We start from the raw sequence: 22,597 nt of genomic DNA, 5'->3' as shown, positions 1-22,597 counted from the left end.
CCATTTTTAAAGGATCAATCAACTCATCAGAGGAAATCTTGAAAACCTTCTCTCATAACTCCGTGTTGTGCCGTTCCTCAGTTATCCTTCTTGTTAGGGTAGGTGCAGACGTTCAGGAATTGGCAGCTCTTTGGAGGCAGCACATGGCCGCTGCCAGCTACTGAACGCAGGTGAATCTGCATGTGTTCATTGTATTGCGCTGCTTCACCGAGTCCAATACATTGCAAGGGTGAAATTTATCTTGTGGAGACTCACGTCTCTGAAACCTTAATAGACATGCTGCGGTCTAGAGACGTACATGTCCATCTCCGCAGGTGAGCTGCGGGCGTCTCTGCACAGTCAGATTTCCACAATGGAAAAGACATTTTTTTCTCCATCTTCTCCTAATCAGAGAGAACTCTGAGCGGTGTTTGATGAGTGTAATCGGCCCAATTCTCTGGGATGAGAGAACGCGCGGTGGTCTGCACATAGCCTTATAGTGTGCAGTGCCCCTGACTGGTAACACCCAATTGGTAATTTTAGACAAATTTCTAGAGAATCGGAGCAATGCGGAGAAAAGATGCTCCAGAACTATTATTTCACGGGGCATTCAACTATTTACTGAAATAAATTGAGCAGAGATCTCGATCTGTGCATGCGCCACCTCCATGTTATTGAAGACCTGAAGACTGCGATCACACTGCGCACGCACCACCCTCCCCAATATTGCCGGCTGCGCGTATTTTCAAAAAGGAGGCATGTCATGAATAATCATTGACCTGTAAAAGAACCACAGGAGGGGACAGAGCAGAAAAGACCCTTCCACCTAGGCCCGCTCCAATGCAGAGATATTAGAAGAAAACTCTTAGGCTGGCTTCACATTTGGGTTCGGCAGAGTTGCAGGGGGCTGCGTAGTTCCTCTGAAGCTCCGCCCACTGCTGCACCTCCTCCAGTGAGCTCCGCCTACATCTGCATGCGGCCTGCGTACCTATCTTTAACATTGGGTATGCAGGCCATGCGGATGTATGCAGATGCGTCCGCATGCGTAGTTTTGACGATGCGGCGACCCGCGCCGAACGCAACGTGTTGCAATTTGTTGTGGTCGTCAAAACAACGCATGTGGACACATCCACACGGCCTGCGTACCCAATGTTAAAGATAGGTACGCAGGCAGCATGCAGACGTAGGCGAAGCTGACCGGAGGTGCGGCAGTGGGCGGAGCTTCATTGAGAAACTACGCAGCCCTCCCAAACACTAGTGTGAAACTAGCCTTAAGGGTGATTAAACAACCAATGATCAGATTCCTTCAGAGCAGGCACCAATGTAATCAGCATAACGGCGCCATTACGGCCATGCTTTTACTTTAACGTTCTAAATCCTGCTTACAGATTCCTTAAGTGAATCTGTCAGCAGGCTTTTGCTACTTAATCTGAGAGCAGCATAAGGTAGGGGTAGATAGTACGATTCCTGAGATATGTCACGTGCTCGACAGCCTGGAAATTTTAACACAATTAGGTTTATCAGCAGGAGATTATCACTCCAGGACTAGGTGCTGCATGCAAGGTAATCAGGCTAATCTGTGTAACCCCGCCCCCACTGGACTCCAGATGCTGCCAGAGATTTGGGCGGGGTTACACAGAGCTCCTCATTCTTGCCACTTCTACACACCTACAGCAAAGAAAACAAGGACTCTATAAAAACATCAGTCCAGTAAGTGACATCCATGGAATCGGGATCGCTGCCCCTACATCGTGCTGCTCTCAGATTACATATCAAAATCTACTGCAATGTTCCCTTTAAGTGAAAGTTGCTGAACTTCAATACCACCCTAAACAGTATTTATGGCAGCTTCAAATAGAGGAAGGAGATTGGCTCAGACATTAAGTAAGGAAGAACATACCCACTGAGCAAATGACAATACCCTCCAATGGTCCTCAGCATTATCTGCATCACTGCACTGCTGATCAGTGCATTATATGAAGGATTTGTAGAGAAAGCAATTCCACAATATATATTTTGCACACGGTCTCCTAAACAAAAATTCATTTTTAAATCTTAAAAAAAAATTATATATTATATATATATATATATATATATATATATATATATATATATATATATATATATATATATATATATATATATATATATATATATATCTCCTTGCAAATTTCTTTTGAAAGGAGACTGTTTTGCAGACGTGGCAATGTGTTTTCTGTTTCTTTTTAATTTGATAATTAGTTGCAGAATATTATTAACAGCAAGTTTCTATTAGTGCGTTGTAAACCCGACCACACGCGGCACGTGGCGGGCGAAGAACACAAAGAGGAGCAGCGCTCAGGAGCCAATGTGTATTTGCTAGGAGAATCTGCAGCCTGGGATGAATAAACAAGCCTTAGGAGACAGTTCGGAGCTTCTGCTCTGCGCTCGCCCCTCTGCAAATATTTTACCTTATTAGGAGGAAATATATTATATTTTTACAGAAAGGCATCCCTTTAAACATCAGGTTTTTCCCCTCTTGGTCTGGTTGTCTCATCAGGTTAAAATCAATATAGATCTGTGTTGATTCTTGGTGTCAGGGAGTTTAGAGAGGGGCTTTCATAGGACTCGTGCGGGGACTGGTGTTACAGAAATACCGGACTCTCACTACCGTGTGGTAAAGTAGATTATAAGCCTTAGGGCTCATACTCCCTTGCGAGACACTCGCATGATTCTGCCGCCGGCACTCAGATCGGAGTGTGTGACTACATGTATTTCTATGCAGCTGCATGCTACGGTCTGAGTGCCGGGTTTCTATGTGAGATACTCGCACGAGAATCGTGCGAGTCTCTCGCAATTGAGTATGAGCCCGTAGAGGCTAAAAAGTAATACCAGGACAAAGGGCTTAAAAACATAAAATTAATATCCTAACACTCAAATAATATATATTTTCTCTCTAAATCTTGAACCCCGTCAGATTAAGCATTTTTTATTTTTAAGTGGTAAAAGACCATAGATGTAGAGGTCCTCGGCATATACAGAGGGGGTGATGGGACTCTCGGCTGCCAGCATTCCCCATGACATGGAATTCAGTGCAGACAGTTTTACTATAGAGATTAATGTGTAAGCTGTATGCACTAAGCTCCCTCTAGTGATGTCAGGAAATGGAAAAAAAAAAAAAAAAAGTAACATTTTACAGTCTATGCAGGGAATATAAAGTTCTACACTAGAAATATACAAATCAGCACAGAATATTGGACCAAATCAAGTAAAAAAAACATTAAGATAGACATTTTAAAGGGGCTGTCCATTTAAGTGAATGAGATTTGGGCTGCAGTACCTGAAAATGACCACTAGACAGGGTATAGCGCTGCTGCATTACCACTCTATACACTGACCCATAAGACTTGGCAATAGCTGATGGTGAGGTGCCAAGTATCAGACCTATAACTTCTGAATAGCCCCTTTAAAGGGGCAGTCCACTACTAGGACAATCCCTTGTTAAACTAAATGTTTGGCACCGATAAAATAACATAGCCTATACTCCCCTCCCATGCTGGCTTAGTTCCTGAGGTGTCGGCACTCGCTCTCCCTGGGGCTATGATTCGGTGTTGTGACACGTGATGCCTGGCACCCAATCAGCGCTGGCGTCACTGGCTCCGCCTTCAGACAAACTGAACATGAAGAGGAAGTCCAAGATGTGCTGCAGCCCTGGTGTACTCCATGTTCTGTTTGTCTGGAGACAGTGATGCAAGTGCTGATTGGGCGCCAGGCATCACGTGTCACAACACCACATCATAGCCCAAGGGAGAGCCAGTGCTGACACCTCAGGAACTAAGCCAGCATGGGAGGGGAGCATAGGCTATGTTATTTTATCAGAGCAGAACATTTAGTTTATGGGATTGTCCTAGTAGTGGACAACCCCTTTAAGCAGCAATCATGATGATTTTTTTTTATTTGCAAAACCACTGATAAAGAACTATGGCTTAAATAAATGAAATGAGTCAAAACATAAGTTGGTATAAGTTCAATGTGTAGGGGCACGTTCACACTGTGGCTATTTAACAGACAAAGCCAAAATGAGGATATACACTTGTAGTCAGTAAATAAATATTAATAGTACATGTAAATAACATAGGGTACTTAATTAACACTATTTTTAACAAAAATGCATAAAAGCCACCCCACCACGATAAGGTGTACCCAACTGGGATGGTCATATTTCTAGTATTAAAGCCTCAGTATATATGGGGGTAGAGCAGGACCCAGGCTCGACTTTTCAGACACCGCCCATGGGAAGCTATATAGATGAACAGTCAGACCTGGGTGCTGCTCTGCACCATCTATGTTGAGTTCGGTTGACACAAGGTAAGGTTTTACTACTGGAAATATGACCATCCCAATTGGGCACCTTATCGTGGTGGGATGGCTTTTATGCCTTCTTGATCAAAATAGTGTTAACTAGGTCCCATATTTTATTTGCATGCACTATTACCATTTACTGACTACAAGTGTATATACCAATTTTGTTTTTTCCTTAGGCTTTGTCTGTTAAATAGCCCCAGTGTGAACATGCTCATATACATTGAACTTATACCAACTTATGTTCCGGCTCATTTCTTTGGTTTTGATGTAGTTTCTTGTCCTAACAGGGGCATGGGTCCCCCTTTTTGAACTAAGCATGTCATTTATATAGCTTCCCATAGGTGGGTGTCTGAACAGTCAGGCCTGGGTCCTGCTCTGCCCCCATCTATATTGAGGTCGATTGACAAAAAGAAAGGAGCTTGGACCATGCTGATTGGGGTCACCTTGTTGCGGTGGGATGGCTTTTACACTTTTACTTACAACAGTGTACAAGCTCATTTTGTTTTTGTCTTCGGTTTTGCCTCTTAAAAAAATATAAGCATCTGAGGTCACTTGTATAATGATAAATATGACCATTTTTAATGCCAGTGGATTTGCAGCTACATTTGTACACTGAGGCTTGGCAATTATATTGAGCGACATGCTGGGAGTTGTAGTGGTGCAGGAGCTTAAGAGCAACAGGTTAGAGATCACTAATATAGCAGAATAAAAAAGGAATATATGCAGCTTAAATAAATTTCCACAAGAATTTACATATATATTGTGTTAAAATATCAAATAGAATAAATCAATGTGATAAAAAAAATTAAGGATTCTGTGGTTATAAGTAGGAGATACATTTTATATATTTGCCGGCATTATGCATGCAGAAGCGTTTCACCTCATATTGGACATTTGTAGAGATGTTCTGAAAATCTGTCGTGAGTCACAGCGGAAAACATTCCTGCGATCTATCTGCCTTATAAGTCCATTCCACACACAACTGACAGGTTCTAATAACAACAGTTTTTATCTATTCATTTTTATTTTTAAATTAGAGCTTTTTTGGCTTTCTCGAGGGATCTTGTCCTTGAGGAGAAGGATTTATACCTCCAGTCTTTGGCTTTCCTCTATCTCGGAGTACAGTTCTCACACAAGACGGACTATTTATGGGCGAAGGAAAAAAATCATCACCTAATTCTGCTGTTTATGCGCAATTACATCGACACAACTTAACCACTTAATAGACAATTTTTTTTTTGCAAGGGAAAGAAAAAAGTAAAATGTTCTTTAAGGAAAAAGAATAAATCCAGTTTATTGGTATCGGTTTGTCTCACACAGGTACAAACTGAGGCAAGTCACAATGTCTCTGGCCTATAAGTAGAGGCAATATTGTATCTGTTGCAAACTAGCATCATTGCTACATTGTTGCCAGGGGCAGAAAGGGGGCATTGGCCTGCGGGTCTCCACCACACAGACATTCCCAGTAGAGCTACACGGTATGAAGAGTTTTATAAATGGGAAAAAAAAGGCGCTCTCACTTTTTACTAATATTTATTACAATGGGTCAGGGCTTCGTTGTCCGGTCTGCACCGCTATCTGGAAGAAATTGGGTGGTCAAGCACGCCGCTTTCTTGCCATAGGGAGAGGGGAGATAAGCAGCTGCCAGAATCTGCTGCACTTATCTCAAAGTTCTGTTTATGATCCCCCAAGTGCAGACATAGGTCGGGCCGTCCTCATACAGATTGTCAGCCGATCAGATTGATATATATATTTTTAATACTTTTTAAGCCTTGCTTTACAGTGCTAAAATATTAAGATAAGCCGCAAACTGCTGCACATCTAGATGTGCCATTTATTGGTGCAAATTACTGTTGGGACGTGTTTTGTGGCCACGAGGTGGGAAAGAGGAGGATAAGTATCGAACCTTACTAAAAAGCTGCCCCCATTATGAAGATGCTGCATTGTGCCCCATATTTGCCTCACATCTTAATACACTACTGATTCAGCTTCTCCGTTATTAAAGCCCCTTAAAAGGAGATTAGGAAGAAAAACACATTTTCCTCCATACTGTCACTTTTGTGTTTTGCAAATAAGACCGAATTAAGAATATGGACTGAGAAATATGGACGGGCCACGGTATCCTGCGCCAAACTAGTCACGGCAAAGCCCAATAATAAAAGGCGACTTTCCCAAGTCATGTACCACAACCAATTTCAGTGCAGTTGGACTTGGAATAGACGCCATAATGCTGATGAAAATCAGTACGAGATAAGATTCGCCATATTATGTAGGTTTAGAAGGTGAAACTATTCCAGGGTGCAGCTGTCCAGTACGGAGATGACTGTGCAGAGCCTAGTCGCACCCCCCTGCGCAGAGCCTCGTCGCACCCACCTGCGCAGAGCCTCGTCGCACCCACCTGCGCAGACCCTCGTCGCACCCACCTGCGCAGAGCCTCGTCGCACCCACCTGCGCAGAGCCTCGTCGCACCCACCTGCGCAGAGCCTCGTCGCACCCACCTGCGCAGAGCCTCGTCGCACCCACCTGCGCAGAGCCTCGTCGCACCCACCTGCGCAGAGCCTCGTCGCACCCACCTGCGCAGAGCCTCGTCGCACCCACCTGCGCAGAGCCTCGTCGCACCCACCTGCGCAGAGCCTCGTCGCACCCACCTGCGCAGAGCCTCGTCGCACCCACCTGCGCAGAGCCTCGTCGCACCCACCTGCGCAGAGCCTCGTCGCACCCACCTGCGCAGAGCCTCGTCGCACCCACCTGCGCAGAGCATTGCTCCTTGTGAGTCACTATCTTTTTCAGGATAATGTCTCACTGATGATGGAGGAAGGGCGCGCTGGATATTAAGTAACAAACTATTATTACTTCTAACAGAAAAACAAAATCCTAAAGACAACCCCGCTGCATAAATTACACCCAAGGAATAAAACTCAAAGGCCAAGATTAAATAGTCTAACTCATCTTTATTACAATTATGTACAATTATATTTTTACTGGAAATCTATACATTAGCACACTAATGAGCACAGTTGGCTGATGAAATTAAGGATGTGCGGCGTTGTATTCATGCAATGAATAAGGATTTTCGTTTTTTTTTTCCTGTCCCTGACATAATAAAATAAGAGTCGCTAAACCCCATATGACCAGTTCTGTCTATTTGCAAGGAATATAGATCAAAAGCACAAATGGGGGAAGCAAAAGAAAATATGATATCCATGGAAATGAAAGAAGATAGAGCTGTTCTATAGGTGGCTTCAGCTATTGTTCAGACTCTGCGTTTGATTATTTTCGTCTTGGGGATGAGACAGAAAATATTTTCCAGAACACGGCAATTACAGGATGAAGAGCTGAAGACATAAAACTATTCACAATCCAACTGTTCAATGTTTCCTATTGTCTATGAGTCGTGATTTAGAGAGACAAGCTAGAAAAAAGGCAAAACTTGTGAGAACGGAGAGTAGAGAAAAAATAAATTATAACGAGTGAGGTGTAAGAGAATAGAGGTATGACTATGAGCGGCAAGGGCAAAAGGAAGGGGGCAGGGCAAAAGGAAGGGGGCAGGGCAAAAGGAAGCGGGCAGGGCAAAAGGAAGCGGGCAGGGCAAAAGGAAGCGGGCAGGGCCAGAGAAGGGAAAACGGAAGGCAAAGATAAAGAGGAATGGGATAAAGATGAAAGGACATGAAGACTGGACAGGGATGGGGGTCACGAAAACACAATGGAAAAAAGCAACGAGAAGAATGAATGAAACTAGAAAAATGGATGGAGGTGTAAGGAAGTGAATTAAAAAGCATGAAAGAAAAAAGATAAGAACAAGAAGGGAAGACAAGAAAGAAGAAGAATGAGTCGAAAGGAAAAATGAAGAAGGGATAGATAGGGAAAAAAGACTGTATGACAAGGTAAAGAATGATAACGTAGGCAAGTAGAAAAATGGATGGAAAAGTAAGGAGAAATCTGAATCTAATAAACAATAGTTGAAAGTAATGGATAGAAAAGTTAGAAGGAAAGGAAAAGATGAGTAAAAAGAACAATAGAGGTAAGAGAGGAAATAGAAAAGTAACAACAGCTGGTGGATATACAATTACAAGAAGGAAGGTGTGGAGGACATTTGCGAGACGCTTGGATGGTTTAGGTGCATGATGATCTCAGGAAGGAATAATGTCAGAATGGTGACATAGGATAAAATGTCTCCATGGGAGAAGGACTGGGAGCGCTGGAATCACTGGAGAAGATGATGAAATATGGAGGTTGAGAGAATCACTCAATGACCGTTCAGCTGCAATTCAGGAGAATATCTAAGTACAAGTATTTAAGGACTCTGAATGTCTGGCAGTGAGGAGCGAGGTGCCTGGCGCGCCTCCAGCCTGGTTGTAGAACTGATTTACAACCAATACTGAGCAATAACGTGTGAATAAGACGGTGAGACGTGAATGATTAAGGTAACAAAATGACTGAAGATTACAGCCATGGTCAGAGTGAGAAGAGATAAAACGTGTAATAATATGACATTAGACGGTAAAGTATGTTTTCTGTATGTCTCCATTTGCCAATGAGGCTGGAAACTTCACCACGTGTAGCACTCGCACGAGACGTGTCACACGCATGCACGCACGCTATTAGTGAGCCGAACGGTGACAACGTGTGCAATTCAACAGGCGATTTGACATTAATTCACGGGAACATTTCTTTGTTTTATCTCTATTTTTGGAGGAGAGGGGTATGTATTTCTCGTAAACTGAGGATATAAGTCGCATCCCGCCCTTCATTGTCACATTTCCTTGCATGCCAGCAGATTGCTGTCAAGGGCACCGGGCCGACGGGGGCTGTGAAAGTGAACTGAACTTTGGCTATTTCTTTACACATATGCAGAAATGACTGCAGACACAATTATGGAGAAAAAACATGGCAGCTCTCGAGTAAACCTGGTCTGCAAGATCCCTCTCTCTCACATTTTTGGACCACAGAAGATCACAGTTTCCTGGTGACAGGTGCAGGGGGCCACCTCTGAAACAGACGTCAGAAGGGTTGAAGGGGGGACAGCTAGGAGAAATACTTGGAACCTCGATCATTTACCATCAGTTATTACTGGCTCCCTCAGGTCGACGCAACTTATCCACCGGCTCATTGATTTGTCCATCTCCACCTCTTCGGTCTTCAGTCTGGACCCCGATGCAGTCTTCATCAGCTTGTCCAACATCCTCCTCCTCCTCTTCTTCATCTTCCTCTCCTTCCTCTTCGCCCTGAACTTCCATGCGCACCTGACTCTGCACATCAATCTCAGGGTCTTCATCTCGAGAGGTCGTCAAATGGTGGGAATTAACCTTCGAGCCCTCAGGGCTGTGATTCTCCTTCACTGGAGAAGAGGAGCTGGACTCGTTACTTACAGGAGATATGTCACTGCTGCTGTTGTGGTTTAGTGTTGCCTGATTAGGTAAAGATGGAGGTTTCACAGGGATTTGCCAAGCAGGAATTTTAGGAGCAGATGGAGATGGAGGGAACTGCCGCCTGGTAATGGAGGAAAAAAAAAAACACTCACAAAAGTCACATGTAATAAACGTAGCTCATACGTCCTGTGTTATGTGCTGGACACTTTTTAGAAGTTCTGTAAGAAAATAACTATTTAATCCATTTACTAATATAAGGTCTTTCCAGAGCAGAACCAATATCCTCATCTGAAATGTGCAAGCCCCCTTACAGTATGGATCCGAGCTACTGATGGGACCAGACTTGTCCATTAGTGCCCTCCATAGAATAACACTGTGCACTGCATCAGAAACTAGCGCATGCACAGCGCCGTCCGGAGGAGGCTGGCTATGAACAGGTTTGGTCTTCTGCTCCTCTATAGGTGGCCATGTCCCAGCTGCACTCCAAGAGGTTGGAACTCTTGGGATGAGGACACTGTGCTGCTTTGGAAGTGACATTTTATTAGTAACTGGACCAAAAGGATGTCCTGCATATCTATAAAAATAATTAGAAGGCGATCAAACATTCAGTGCAGCCATATAAAATGACAAAGCTTGAATTAACAGACGCATAGATCATTCGATTTGCATACAATCTTTTAGATTTGCTGGTTGTCACCATTGAAGCCACAGTCACAAGACCCCAAGAGATCCGGCGATAGCGCCAAAGTATATTAGACTTTGAGTATCATAAAACCCCTTGATGACAAAATCTATAAATAAACATCGTGGACTAGGTTCGTATAGTGTCAGTAGACTTTAGGCCAAGACTACATGACAATGTGCATCAGCCACCACCACATGGCGGGCAGCATTTGTAGGCTGGTAATACTGAACCTAAAACATTATGCCCTCCAGAGAGTTCAGACGACACAACCTTATCATCCTATGCCTGTTATATACCGCACCCGTCCCTTTGTGTTACACCATATGTACCCACTGAGGGAGGACCCCGGTACCTGTTTAGAAGTAGTCCCTTTAAGGAGTAAATTTCCGACTTTAGTTCCTGAATGCTCTGAGATTCCACGATTGTGTTAGTGGAGTTGGACGCCTAGAAAAAGAGACAGAAACATGGATATAAAATATATTAACCCCAAACTGGAAACCAGCAGATTATACCGATAGACGGTGCACCAAAACTTAGGGAAGGCGCAGATCTGGGAAGAAAAAATGAAGACGCCGAGGATGCGCCTGACTGAATGCTTCTGACAGCGAAGGGTCCATTAACTCTAAGGCTATAACGGGACCGGAGAAAACCGTAAATGTCACCAGCCATTCTGTGTTATCGCCACCCAGGATGGAGTGGCACTTGATATGGCCTTAGACCAGCTATTGCCCCGCAGCCCTGCACCACATGTATAGGACACTTACATTTATCATAGATTTGTAACGCAGAGTGACATAAATGGAAAAAGATTATGTAACCATAGTCATTATCGACTTTTTTCTTATACAAAACCTTTCAAGGTAAAAATTACTGGCCCCGTCCATGGAGAGACGAACAGCGATTAGGATGTTGGGGACCACGTCCGATGAGCAGTGGAACTTGGCCTTAAAGCTCACAAGTTGGTTCCCCCCCCATTATTCCGATGCAATTCTAGATCTTACATCTAACGTGCTATATATTACCGCTAGACTTCACAGGTTCCAGCCCCGGATGTCTGCCCCATGTGTCATATGGGGGTCTGGGGACTTAGGGGGCTACACAGAGATTAGAGGACATTGGGCCTAGCACATCAATAAGGGGATGACCTTCACAGAAAACTCCAAAATCCTGTGTATTTATTGACCCTGAACAGTACTCCATTACTACAGGTACGACATTTCTCACTGAGACTCTGCCTTATTGCTAGATACCTGGTTCCTGCAATTCTGAATTGGTATCAGCAGTGAATCTGTGCTCTGGGACTGAACTCACAGGTTTACTAAAACTTCTATATTCTGAGTTGACAAGGTAACTTCTTTTGACATCCTAAACTGTTTGGTGAAAAAAAAAAAAAAAAAAATGAAAAACACGCGACAAAAACCTTTTGTTTCCATTACCCCTCATCAAGTCCCCATTCTTTTTTGCATGACTGTGGTCATACCCCAATACCTGGGCCTGTACCCTGGTAGAAAGCCGTAAAAAACAAACAAAAAAACCCCACACAATAATCTCCTCTCATGGTTTTCTTTATACAATTCAGAGGCTGGAGTTACACGGCTGAGAACATCTATGGTAACGAAGGAATACGTATTTTTATAATTTGGTACCAAAACAGTAGCAGGAAGTCCTCGCCATCAGAGCTTACAATCCATCATGCATGTATACGTATTTATGGATGATTGAGGGATGCAAGAAATGGGCTCCTAAAGTGAGAGCAGTGTACGGAGCCAGGGGAAGGGAATATGGTGGTGTCCCGTCTCTCACCTTGGAGGTGGCCAGCTCCTGCGTCAGCTCCTGGATCTTCTGCTGATGTTGTAGGAGCAGTTCCTGCACGGCAGCCAACGTGGTCTGCAACTGGGTCACTAAGACGGTGTACAAGACACAGCGATGCTTCATAAGAAATAGGACATTCATAGTCTTTAAGGAGATATCTTACTCATTATGCATGAACAGCTCAACACGATAAGGACAATTAATACATTCGGCACTGAAAATCGCCAGACACCAACGCATCTAACTCCATGCGTGAAGATTACATTGGATCCATGACATGAAGGCAGATGCATAAAAACATAAGATCCCCCAACGATCAAGAATCGTTTATTGTACTTGTGCCTGCCTGTAGGGCTTTTGGGTCCAGGCATCTGGAGGTGGGTAGGTGACTTTTAATAGTCGCAGCTAGTGATGAGCACAAGTGTTCGTTACTCAGGTTTGCCAAGGGTGCTCGGGTAGCACCATGTATTGCGGGTGCTCGAGTGACATGTTCATGTCTCCGCACCCACATGTTCTGCCGCTGTTACACAGCCACAAAACATTCGGGGATTGCACATGTATGTAAGGCAATCCCCGCATGTTTTGTGGCTAATAGCGGGAGCGCGACACTCGGTGAGCACTCCTGAGCGCCCGCGACACTCGGTGAGCGCCCCCCTGGTGCCCCCGACACTCGGCGAGCACCCCCGACAAACCTGAGTAGCGAGCACTTGTGTTCATCACTAGCTGCAACTATTAAAATTCCCCTTCTGACCAGCTGTAGCCGGCGGCTCAGCACTTTGTACTTTTCCCTCACTGGGTCCTGGGATTAAATGCAACCAGGGGCGAAATCTGCAAGGATTCCTAGGAGTGATCTTTGTACAGTGCTGCGGATTATGCAGGCGTTATCTGCTTGTGTTGATTTACATGCCCCTTCTATCACAAATATGAATTTCTGTGTCGCTTTACACGGCGTTCGTGTGACTGTAATGTCATTACCGGATCCCATCTATAACTCTGCGATGCTTCCGACATGATGGATTTAGAAAGAAAGGGGAAATAAACTGCTGTCAGGGCGCACACCCCGTGTCTTTACAAGCAGCTCGGTAATGTGATGAATGACACTCGGAAATCAACCAGTTGAGCAAAGGCCTAATCATGTGCTCAGTGGCAGCTCCCAGCTCTGGCTAAACTGAGCCACCGCCGTCGTGTGCCTCCTCTGCCTGGGATTTATGCTCGTCCCCATCTAATCTCTCCCCTCCCATCTCATCTGTGGGATTTGCAATGTATCACTGGCAGAGGGCTGCCTGGATGGAGAAGTATAGCGTTGTGTGTCCCTTATCACAGACAGCCATTTATCAATGGCTCTCTCTGTATCTCAGCACTGTCTGCTGTATCCATCTATCCTCGCCTGTCATCTCTGTGACAGCGGCTGCTAGAGGAGGGTGTGCGGAGCGGGTGGGGAGGCTGTGGGCAAACAACAGGGCCGTGATTGCTGCGTCTCGCCGTACGCAGAGATCACAATTTACCCTTATAGATTTACAAAAGGAAAGATCCCAGGGGAACCCTCAGCCACTGCTGAAGCCACACGGCACGCACAACCCCGTTCTAGGGCTGGAGACTTGCTATGACGACACTTTAAGCCCTGTCAGGGCTGGGATGGGAGTGGACGCTCTGGCTCACAATCTTGGGTTTGGCTGCCTGAATGACACATTGCCAAAAACCTGAAAAGGTGGATTTTTTTTTTTTTTTTTTTAAATATAAAACAAAAATAGCTAATTTAAGAAAAAGTTGGGTGGAACGTGGTGACGGCTGTGAGCAAGAAGAATTCATGCGGCATTCCAGATCTGGACCTGGAGAGGGTTAATGTAAGACATATTGATGCGTACATATATAATTTTCATAGTTTTTTGCATTTATTTGGCAGATGGAGACGTGATCACTGTACACCTCGGCCAGTTCACTACACGCATCCAAACACAACAGTCTCCAGCAGCTACAATGGAATCTGCCCTCCGCATGGCATCCATAAAAGCCAGAGCAGCGCCATCTAGTAATCCACACAAGGGGCAATATGGTCGATAGATTTCATATTTGACCACTGTGTCCATAATGGCAATTCCTCTGACACGGAATTTATCTGCCATTTTGCTAATGCTTGAAAAAATGCCGCTTATTGTCCGAAACGTTGCATTTTGGATAAATAAAAGGAATTAAATTATCTCTTTGGTGCCTCGGAAACAATTTCTCATATATGACCACAGAGCATCCACCGTTTGGATCTGTTCAGCTTACGATACAGGTCTGCTTGCGGCATCGCTCGTTTTAAGAGTTAACTTAGCCAGATATTTTAGGGCCTTGTTAGATGTTGAGATACCATAGTGCTAAAAAAAAAAAAAAAAAAAAAAGTATCCTACTTACTAGTGTCACATCTGAACGAAAGTTTCCTTTCCGAATGTGGCTTAGCTATATCGACTCCACGTCCTGAATGCGGGTATACCTGCTCCCAACCCGGCACATACACAACCCCCTTTGCTGTCACGATGGGGAGAATGAAGCTAAACCTCCCTCTTCACTAAAGGGCTGTCACTCCAGCCCCTTATTAATATTCTGAGGTTGGGATCCTTTCCGTAAAAACATAATTAATTGAGGCCGCAGCGACAGTAAACAAGCAATTTCAAATTAAACCGAAATGACGGCGTCTTCATTTGCAAATGTGAACAGATTTTGTGAGCAGATAAATGAAGTTATGACTACGGGGTGGGGGCTGCAATGGAGTCGTTAATCGTTACCTGTCTGTGTGACGCTGCCACTCATCTCCGACACGCTGGACTCGATGCGCTGCAGCTGCTTGCGGCTCTCCTTGCTACTAGTGATTAGTGGAAGCAGATACCTCTGTGCAAGGTGAAAAAAGAAACATCTTACACTATATTGAGGCCATTATGGGTTTGCGAAAGTTAAAGACACTCCAGGCAAAAATAAGGCTACTTTCACATTTCCGTTTTGAAGCATCAGGCGCGATGCGGCGAAAAATGTAAAAACCGGATCCGGCGCCTGTTGCCACCGGATGCGGCTTTTTTCCTATAGATCGCCGCATTGCGCCTGATGGCCATGCGGCGTGTCCGGCTTTAGCCGGAAAGGGCAAAAAATGCCTGTCCGGTGTCTGCAAAAAAAACGTTCTCTGCAACGTTTTTTTGACAGCGCCGGACCGCTTTTTTGCAGAGCGCATGCCCAAAGACTCCCTCTCCCGCACTGTATCCGGCCAAAACAGATGATCCGGCGGGCTGCGGCTTCTACCGGATCCGGTTTTACAACTTTTCACCGCAGCCCGCCGGATTTAAAATCCGGAAATGTGAAAGTAGCCTAAGAGTGCAGGCCCTGCGGCGGCGGAGCTACATCAGGGATCTTCTCATTGGTGTCTGTGAATCTGTACATACTCCGCCCCCGCAGTTCCTGCACCATTTATAATATAACACATCAGCTGCGCCTGAGCTATTCCTTTAAATTGTTACTTTTCCAAGAAAGTGTTACTGGGAACGTATTTGTATCCGCAGAGACCGGTTATTACAATAAGTAACTAATATTTATAGAAATAGTTCTACCTTAAGTTAACCATAATACATGCAACAGCTGACTGCCCACAGCTCTCTCTCTCCCCTCTGGGCTGGGCTCCCCCATTCACATCGACTTTTGGAGGGAAGAGAGACGCAGCCATTGAGCTCTGGCAGCGGCTCTTCTCCTCTGAACACAAAAAAAGCATCATGCTTTTAAATTTCCCCAACCTGATTTTTCTCCAACCCCAAATCATTTATCGGAAATAGACAGGTGCCCCCCCCCCTATACACATCTGATGGTCAGTGGGTTTGTCTGACTTATCTAATGTGCAAGGGGGATTTTACACCTGGCATTTAGAAGTGGATCCGTCAACAGCAACGCAACTTTGACCATTCGAGGCATTCAAAAGTCTGTTAGGTGCTGTACTAGTTGGAATCCATTTATCAATTCCAACATTAAGTATGACCCAGCCCAAATTCTTATTGAGAGAAGGCTAAATGACCTAATAAATGTGTGACCTTCCTATCTGTGATTAAAAGGTGTTGTCCTTTTTCACTTAAATACATGCATTTGGGGCAGAAAACAAGCGTTGCAATTTAGTTTTATTATAAATGTTTCACAGTTTTCCACCTATAGCTGCCATGTTGCATGGTCTATCGCTGGCTGCAGAATGAGTTAACTGAGATTCTATCAGTGAGCTCATTCTGGCAGACTGTTGGGGAATTTAACACCTGTCTTTTTCTGAGCTACTCTAAGTGGATTTATGACCACATCAAACACTGAGCAGGAAACAGATCCTGTGAAAGCAAAACGATGCAAAATTTGTAATGAAACCCAATTGCAAAAATACATCTTTAGCCTCAAATACATGCATTTAAGAAAAAAAAACAAAAAACTGTCCACAAAGATTGACAACCGCTTAAATATATAAGGCTGTTTCCACTATGAGACTATGGCAAGGTCTAATGGATCTGTGATAATTATTCATAGTTTGTGAGAATAAATGAGAAGCCTAAAGTTTTGACAACCGATGGAACGATTGCAAGAAAAACAAGACATTACTCAGATAATTAATCAGATTATTTTGGGTGTAACTACTAAAAGCAGCATAAAATAAAAGGAATGCAAGCTGGAACAGCACACGATTCATTACAAAGGAAACCTAACTAGAGCCCAGATACAGGAGCGGCTTGTGTCACAATGCCTGGCCGAGCCGGACGCTCCCGAGATCAGGCCTGGACAGCAAAGCCATGTAGTGGGGTCTGGTGCAGCAGAGCCAAGCGCAGAATTCAGTACTACTCTGTCATCTCGGGCTTTCCATGGAGCTGCTGTTACATCTATGACATTAACACCAGTGAACAGGAAGTTCACCTCTGCTACAAAATCTTCTAAAAAAAAATCTCCTACCTTATACAAATGGTGGAAACCATAGGCGATGCCAGCCAGGATGACGGCAAGGGCGCCATATTCCCTCCATCGAGAGGGAGGAGGGTCTGTGGGAAGAAAAAGCAGATGGTGTCATTAACACTGGATGATCACATGCAGACCTCCACCAATCATTAAAAATACATCCAGGATCATGAGGGAAGAGTTTGGCGAGTGGATGAGCGAGCGCACTACTGCTCCACACAAGGACATACTTAAGAGTTGCCCATCTTTGGGGGCCATTTATTTACTTAAATACTAAAAATTATATTTGTAATTGGGTTTCAAAAAAAAAAAAAAAAAAAAAAAAAAAAATATTGTTCTAATCAAATTCTGCAGCCTCTGTGTTAGACTGTATTACTGGCTGAAGAATGAGTTAAATGAGAATCCTTCAGGGAGCTCATTCCTTTGTTTTAGCCTCTTTCTGCTGATTTATTACCATATTAAATACGCATGTGCAGGGAAACAGATTGAAAAAGCAAACCACCACAAAATGTTTAATGAAACCCAATCGCAAAAATTATTTTTTGCCCCAAATACGAACAAAAAACTTGCCACGAAGTTAGCCAGCCACTTTAACCAGCCGAGCAAGCTCATTCCTTTACCTGGGGTCTCACATTTTAACCGATCTAACTATTATCTATTCTGCAAATAAAGTATAACATGTTAAAAGACAAAAATATTCTACGGCTATAGATAGCTGGAGGGGCAGGTTTATGTTCCTGCCCCCCGATGCCCGCACAGGAGGTCGGAGGTGCTTGAGGATATAATGGGAGCAGTAGGGCCCACCGCTAGCAGAGGGGTTAAGGGGGCAGCATTAATATCGGCTAACCCCTCGCTCCGAGTCTATGGTGCATCCGGGAACAGAGCGGTTTTATTGCCCCCTCCTTTTCATTATTAATGAAACGGGACTGGGATGATCTTTCACAAAAGTTCAGCAAGTCTATAAAGCCTCTGAGCTGAAATGCCATCTCACTCGTTTTACATTAAGTGACACAAGTCTGTCTCGTGGCAAAATTAAAGAAGAAAAACGAACATCAGAAGGGGGTGCCGGGAACGGAGAGGGAGGGGGCAGAAAGACAACTTTTATGTCCAAGAGGTAATGAATAGTATCACTATCTGTTCGGCCCATTGCCACACTTATAAGGGGTCTTTAGGCTTTATGCACATATATCTAAAGGATTTCTCGCTGGACATCCGGCAGTCCCATGCATGATGACGGGCACAGTGGGGTGACGGATAATGCTCCATTCCAAAGGGACATCTCAGAGCCCAGTTCTAAGTAAATCATTGGGGGTCCGGGCCCCAGGTCCACCAACATTCAACAAGTTACGGTACCACCTATTCTGGGAATCGGTTATACTGGTCAAGTTGAGAATAACCCTTTAATCATTGAAAACAGAAAGTTTTGTAACACTTTGCTATACTTTGTAGTTTGATTTCTCCCCATCTGTTTGTGGTCATGGAGTGAGAACCTTTGTGATAACAGCAAGAGGTGGAAATCCCGGTATAAAGTGTATTAGTGCCCCGTCCTGTAACGAACCACATGGCAGTGTCAGCGAGGACACCACCAGGACAGGTTCTGAACAGTTACAAGATTTTTATATCCTCTGAAGATCTAAAACAAACAAAAGTAGTTAGGAAGTCACATGTTGGGATCCATGAACATGGATGAAACAGCCCCTGGATAGTCAGCGACTTACAAGCCTCCTCCAGTAGTCAGCATCTCAAATTATATGTTTTAGGCAATTTCCGACCCAATCCTGGACAAGATGGTCATACTGGTCCATCTTGGAAAAGATAACCGTACGCGCCCTGTGATCGCGCCAAACCCCAGCCATCTCTAAACACATCTTGGGAATCCACCATCATTTCCATACCTTTTCCTAACCAGATACTTATGAGCATCAGCCTATTAAAAGCCGAAAGCACTTTTTTTGCCATGACATTCTCTATCCTCCGGTGACCGTCCAGCGGCCAAGGCAATCTATCTTCCTATGCAAGTATAATAAAATGCTGATTAATCAGTCTCTCCTTGATCTTATTTGCATACTGGCGAGGACAAACTATATTCATTGATACATTCCCAACTTGGAATGGACTTACTGAATGTGTCTGTACATAGTGGGAAGCCATCTATAGTGGGCTATGGGGGGGCTATTGCCATTTGTAGGGTCTGTGTGTGGGATCAAACTGTAAAAAGGGGGCTATGTGTAGGCTCATGCCATCCATAGGGGGTTATTGCCATCTGTAGGGTTTGTGTGTGGGATCATACTGTATAAAGGGGGCTATGTGTAGGCTCTGCCATCCATAGGGGGCTATTGCCATCTGTAGGGTTTGTGTGGGATCATACTGTATAAAGGGGGCTATGTGGAGGCTCTGCCATCCATAGGGGGCTCAAGTCATCTGTAGGATCTATGAGGGGGCTCATGCCATCCATAGGGGGTTCATGCTGACTGTAAGGTCTATGTTTGGGATCATACAGTATAAAGGGGCTATGTGTGGGCTCATGCTGTCTGTAGAGTATGTATGAGATCATACTGCATAAAGAGGGCTACGTGGGGGATCATACTGTATAAAAGGGGGCTATGCGGGGTTCATGCTATCTTTATGGGACTCGTGCAGTCTGTAGGGTCTCATTGAATACAGGGAGTTGTGTGGGATCATACGGTATAAAGGAGTTATGTAGGGCATCATACTGTATATAGGACGCTCATATGGTATACGGGGGCAATAGCATACTTAATTCTGCTCAGTATTACATTATTTTATATTAATCGTAATAATTATTGTTAATACTGAACAGGATTCATTTCAGCCTATTGGTTTGGGTCTCCACAACAGTCAGTCTTTCATGATGTCTAATGGGAAAATTAACTGCCCAACCTTGACAGATTGAAGCCAAAAAGGCCTTAAAAGCAATGATAAAAATGAGACACCTTTCAGCAGCTTCTTGACACCACCACACTAAGCACAGTCAGCCTCTCGCTACAAATATATGTAAATGTATAGCAGATAAAAGCATATTATTCTCCCCACGAGCCGAAAATAAGGGGACAATTCTGCCTCTGTTCTCCACTATCCCTTAAGAGAACAGCCCTAAAACAGTAATCGTAGGGCAGAACACCAGTTTTTCTGGCTAGGTAATCAGCATGGCACACCCAAGGGTGTGGGTAGATGGAAAAATGTCAAAAACAGCTTATTTAACCCTGTCTCAATAGCGTTTTTCTTTAGTATCTGAAGTGACACATTAAGACTCGAACGCTCCTTGTATTCAGATGAGAAGACTACGAGCCCGCAGCGCAGGTCACATCTATAAAAGCTGGCGCTCAGAGAGCGTTACTGGCGTAAGTGTAAAAGTCTGAGGAATTTACAAAAAAAAAAAAAAAAAGTGGTAAAGCTGTGACTGTAAGAGGGGCGGGCGGGTTCCATCTTTAATAACATTTCAAAAAGTTTAATAACTTTGCAAGATGCTTTCTGTAACTATTAGTGGACAGGATCTGGGCTGTTTCGTGTCATTTCCTCCACTCCCATACAAAGCTGCGTTCAGAATTTTACTGGGCGACCTTGAAAACTGATGGCGGTCTCATTCTGCTCCGCAATCAGATACGTGATCGAAGCGCTGTATACTAATTATATGGAGATTTATAGAATTAGGTCAATTAGTTTCAAAACTGGATTTTTCTTTAAAGGAATTTTTTCTTTTTCAAAACCATTTGATCGCCACGACCCCCATGACCACTGTCGTTCCATTAAAGTCTATGGGAGACCACCCAGGTCCCCTCCTCAGTCCCATAGACCGTGAATAAAGTTTCATGTGCTCCTACATTCAACCAGGGAATGAAGGACCCCTGTTCTTGTGATTACTGAAGATCTGGAGTTCCAAAACGTATGAATAAGTGATACGTTTTTATTCTGGGAAAACCCCTTTAAGGTTGGCTGTTACCGCAATTTCTACAGACCAAATCATTGCATCTGTCTATATGGAAATTGCATAAGGTAGATTAACCTTTTAGTTGCTCCAGTGCCTTTAGACTGAAATGAAAAGCAACTTTGCAAATGGGTTTAATTAAAAAAAAAAGAAAAAGAAATCTCCCACAGTTTGGTCATACAGCTCCCCTGCAGGCTTATGTGTCTCCATGGTTACAGACTACAAACAAACTTTTTGTAGTAATATTCTGCAGTCATTACGTTTCTTTTTCAATCTCCCCCTATGTACCTAACTAACATTTAGTGATTATAAAGAAGAAAGGGTCAGATATACGGGCGCGCTGGCACTTTGCAGAGGGGGATGCCCTAGGATGGCTTATGCAAGGAGTCTATATATTCTTCCCCCAAATCACGCAGGTAAGAATTTGTTTCTTTCCTAGAATATGACGACACCATAAAAAGCAACAGGAAACAAAGGAATGAGCTTGAAAGATTGCAACTAAACAAAGATTTTTTTTTAGTTTGCAACTTATTGCAATGCATAAGTTTGCACTGGAGCTGCATACAGAAAACGGGAGACTTTTTTTAAATTTTTTTTTTAAATTTTATTTTCCATTCTTGGACAAACCGGACTTAATCAAAAAATCTCATTTGTGTACGACGGTACAAATTGCAAGAAAAAAAAATAAATAAAAACGCCTTGCGCTGTAGATTTTTTTTCTTGGCAATTAGGCGAATCTGTGAGGAAATTAATGTGATTTTTTTTTTCTCACAGTTTAAGCTTCTCCCGCCTCAGGAGTGACAGCTCCGACTTTCCTCCTCAGATCCACATCAGACTGACTGATGCACCCGGCGACTAATCGCATGTCAAACACCAGATATTTTATGTAATAAATTACAGGCAAAAAGTAATTTCAGTGTCATTTATCAGCATTATTATCAGTCCTGTTTCTCGGAATTAATCAAACATTTTTTTTTTTCCTTTTTTAACTCCATTCGTATCGTACTGGTGAGGAAAGCGGCGTTCTTGATACAGCGGCACAGCGTTTGGCGACTAAAGGGTTCATTTCCGCCTTTTTTTAATATATTTTTTTAAGCAATTATCAGATGGGGAAAAAAAATAAAAATACTGAAAAAAAAAAAAAAATTATATTATGTAAAATAAAACAAGAAAAAAAATTAAAATTTAAAAAAAAAAAAAATCATTGTCACTTTCTTAATAGATGCCTCGGGATTGGGCGAGGCCGTTGCCAAGGAGACCGTGAAGCGGAATATTAATAACGACGCCCTCCCTCACTCACAATCTATGGGGTAATTACATTTACATTTTAATTTAGTAAAAACACATCTATTATGATTCCCCCCCCTCCCGTGCAAACAACCGTCCTGATTTACAATTAATTAATAGGGTCAGGATATGATATTTGACAGGGGTTTATTGAACTGCGCACGGTGCACCAGATAAAAGTATCAGGAAAGGTCACCATTAAAGCGACACTCACCCAATGTTCGGGGACATTGC

At 43.7% G+C, this 22,597-nt stretch overlaps 1 protein-coding gene across 2 annotated transcripts in view; it reads right to left on the bottom strand.

The window, feature by feature from the left end:
• Positions 1 to 7,254: 7,254 nt before the first annotated feature.
• The window catches only part of PEX14 (peroxisomal biogenesis factor 14), a 113,149-nt gene continuing 97,806 nt past the window's right edge, over positions 7,255 to 22,597 (bottom strand). For both annotated transcript variants that reach the window (XM_073585021.1, XM_073585020.1), the window contains exons 5-9: positions 17,128 to 17,213; positions 14,958 to 15,060; positions 12,181 to 12,278; positions 10,730 to 10,821; positions 7,255 to 9,813 (exon numbers count right to left, since the gene is read on the bottom strand). In XM_073585021.1, coding sequence (XP_073441122.1) covers positions 9,384 to 9,813; positions 10,730 to 10,821; positions 12,181 to 12,278; positions 14,958 to 15,060; positions 17,128 to 17,213 — 809 coding nt within the window. In that variant the 3' untranslated portion in view covers positions 7,255 to 9,383. The remainder of the gene's footprint in view (positions 9,814 to 10,729; positions 10,822 to 12,180; positions 12,279 to 14,957; positions 15,061 to 17,127; positions 17,214 to 22,597) is intronic.

This window comes from Dendrobates tinctorius, unplaced genomic scaffold (assembly GCF_039654945.1).
Source record: "Dendrobates tinctorius isolate UK_male_01 unplaced genomic scaffold, ASM3965494v1 ptg000086l, whole genome shotgun sequence".
Classification (NCBI taxonomy): Eukaryota; Metazoa; Chordata; class Amphibia; order Anura; family Dendrobatidae; genus Dendrobates; species Dendrobates tinctorius.
This window is presented reverse-complemented; position numbering and strand designations above follow the sequence as displayed.